Raw genomic sequence first — 1,641 nt, 5'->3', positions numbered from 1 at the left:
TTCCTCTGTTGCCGTCAGTGCAGCTGTGGGACCTTCAGGAGGTTTTTTGATGCAGACAGTGGTGAACAGCACAACATGCTGTCAGAGAGTCTCTGCAGAAATGAGACATTTAGACCAAGTACATAATGTGTGTGACAGCAGTGCTGGAGTACTGGGGTAAGCAGGTCTGGTCTAACTGGGCAGTTCAGGAGTTGGACTAATTGCCTTTAATAAAGTCCCACAGAAGCACTGGCTACATCCAAATGCTTTCCAGTCTTGATTCAGTGCAGTGATAGTTGAATGGAGTCAACGGAGTCATAGATCACTACAGAAACAGTCACACCAGCATCAATTTGTTGGCACCAGCAATAACTCACAATGTCCACAAGAGGTCACTGTAGACCTTAAATAGCACATGGTGGCAAAACTGTTTAATTAAACAGTGGAACGACCCCCCCAATAATCAGACCCAACCAATATAACCCCCCCAATAAAATAATGAATTATCTCGCATAATTAGGCTGTTGATCTTCTTTACTCATTTCAGGTATTACCAGCAAAATAGTTGCATGTTTAATCATCTGGGAATTTACCCAAATTTACTTAGTTATTTAGACAGAGATCTTGACCCCCTCCCCCAAATGTGCAGCACAAAGTTACACCAATGTTCTTAATACAGCTGGATGTAATTATCGTGGCCACTGCTATTGAATTTGTCCTAAATAAAATCTTGCCACCATAACGTCGAGAGTACAGTAAAAATTGATCAGTGTGACATATAATCTTCACATGCCTGAACAGGTGTAACCACAACCACACGAAGTTGGGTTAAAACGGCGATGCAGTGCAACCGAATATCGACTCTGTAGTAACACAAAGAGGTAACGAAGCAGAATCCGGTAGAAGGAGGAAGATGTTGCAGCAAAGCTGAGGAAGATCAGGTGATTGTCTGGCAGGTAAACAGCAGGTCTGAACTGACACCTGCCTGGCCAAGAGGAGTGATGGCCTTCCCCAAACTGTTTTCTCAATTCCTGTTTCTCTCAGTGACGGTCAAATCTAAACGAGGATGAAATCAAACTGAATCAAATGTAAATGTCATTAAATGTGTCCTTGTTGGTCAGCCATAGACTGAGGAGACACTCTGTATCCTCCAGCCTCAGAGTGGACGTGACTTATTTATGGACAAGTCATTCCTATTTACTCAAACTCCCTGCACTCAGCGTTGTTGGCTGCTCTGTGTAAATATGCCTCTGCCCTGCTTGTGGCGCTGTTAGTCTGTGATACAGCTGTCATATAGATGTTGGTCTGCCACACTAAAAGCTATGATAAGTATCTAAATGGCCTTTACACAGATGGCTGTAAAACCTGGTTTTACTGCAGTTATTAATTGTTAATCATTAGCTGAGTGCAGCATGCTGGTCTGTACCTTTATGTTGGTGAAGAATAAATTCAGTGTCTAACTCAAGTCTAACACAAAAGTTCCAACTTTGTTCACTTTGTGATGAAGCTGCTCTTCATCAAAGTGAACAAAGTTGTACTGAGGAATGAAGAGCACAGGAGGAGGCCTCTGCTGTTTGACACTGATGCTCGCTACAGGCCACACATACAGGTGGGAACAGAGTTCACTCTATAGCTCTATAACAGACTGACCTCCACCATCAG

General features: G+C 43.1%; 1 protein-coding gene across 1 annotated transcript in view; it reads left to right on the top strand.

The window, feature by feature from the left end:
* Nucleotides 1–1,480: 1,480 nt before the first annotated feature.
* Nucleotides 1,481–1,641, top strand: part of LOC102215833 (interferon-inducible GTPase 1-like) — a gene marked incomplete at its 3' end in the record, with an annotated part of 1,690 nt that continues 1,529 nt past the window's right edge. Inside the window, exon 1 of the mRNA XM_005755317.1 lies at nt 1,481–1,588. Coding sequence (XP_005755374.1) covers nt 1,481–1,588 — 108 coding nt within the window. The remainder of the gene's footprint in view (nt 1,589–1,641) is intronic.

The sequence above is a fragment of the Pundamilia nyererei genome, unplaced genomic scaffold (assembly GCF_000239375.1).
Source record: "Pundamilia nyererei isolate P.nyererei 1_Seehausen unplaced genomic scaffold, PunNye1.0 scaffold01199, whole genome shotgun sequence".
Taxonomy (NCBI): Eukaryota; Metazoa; Chordata; class Actinopteri; order Cichliformes; family Cichlidae; genus Pundamilia; species Pundamilia nyererei.
Note: the sequence above shows the minus strand (reverse complement) of the source record. Positions and strands in the feature narration are given on the sequence as shown.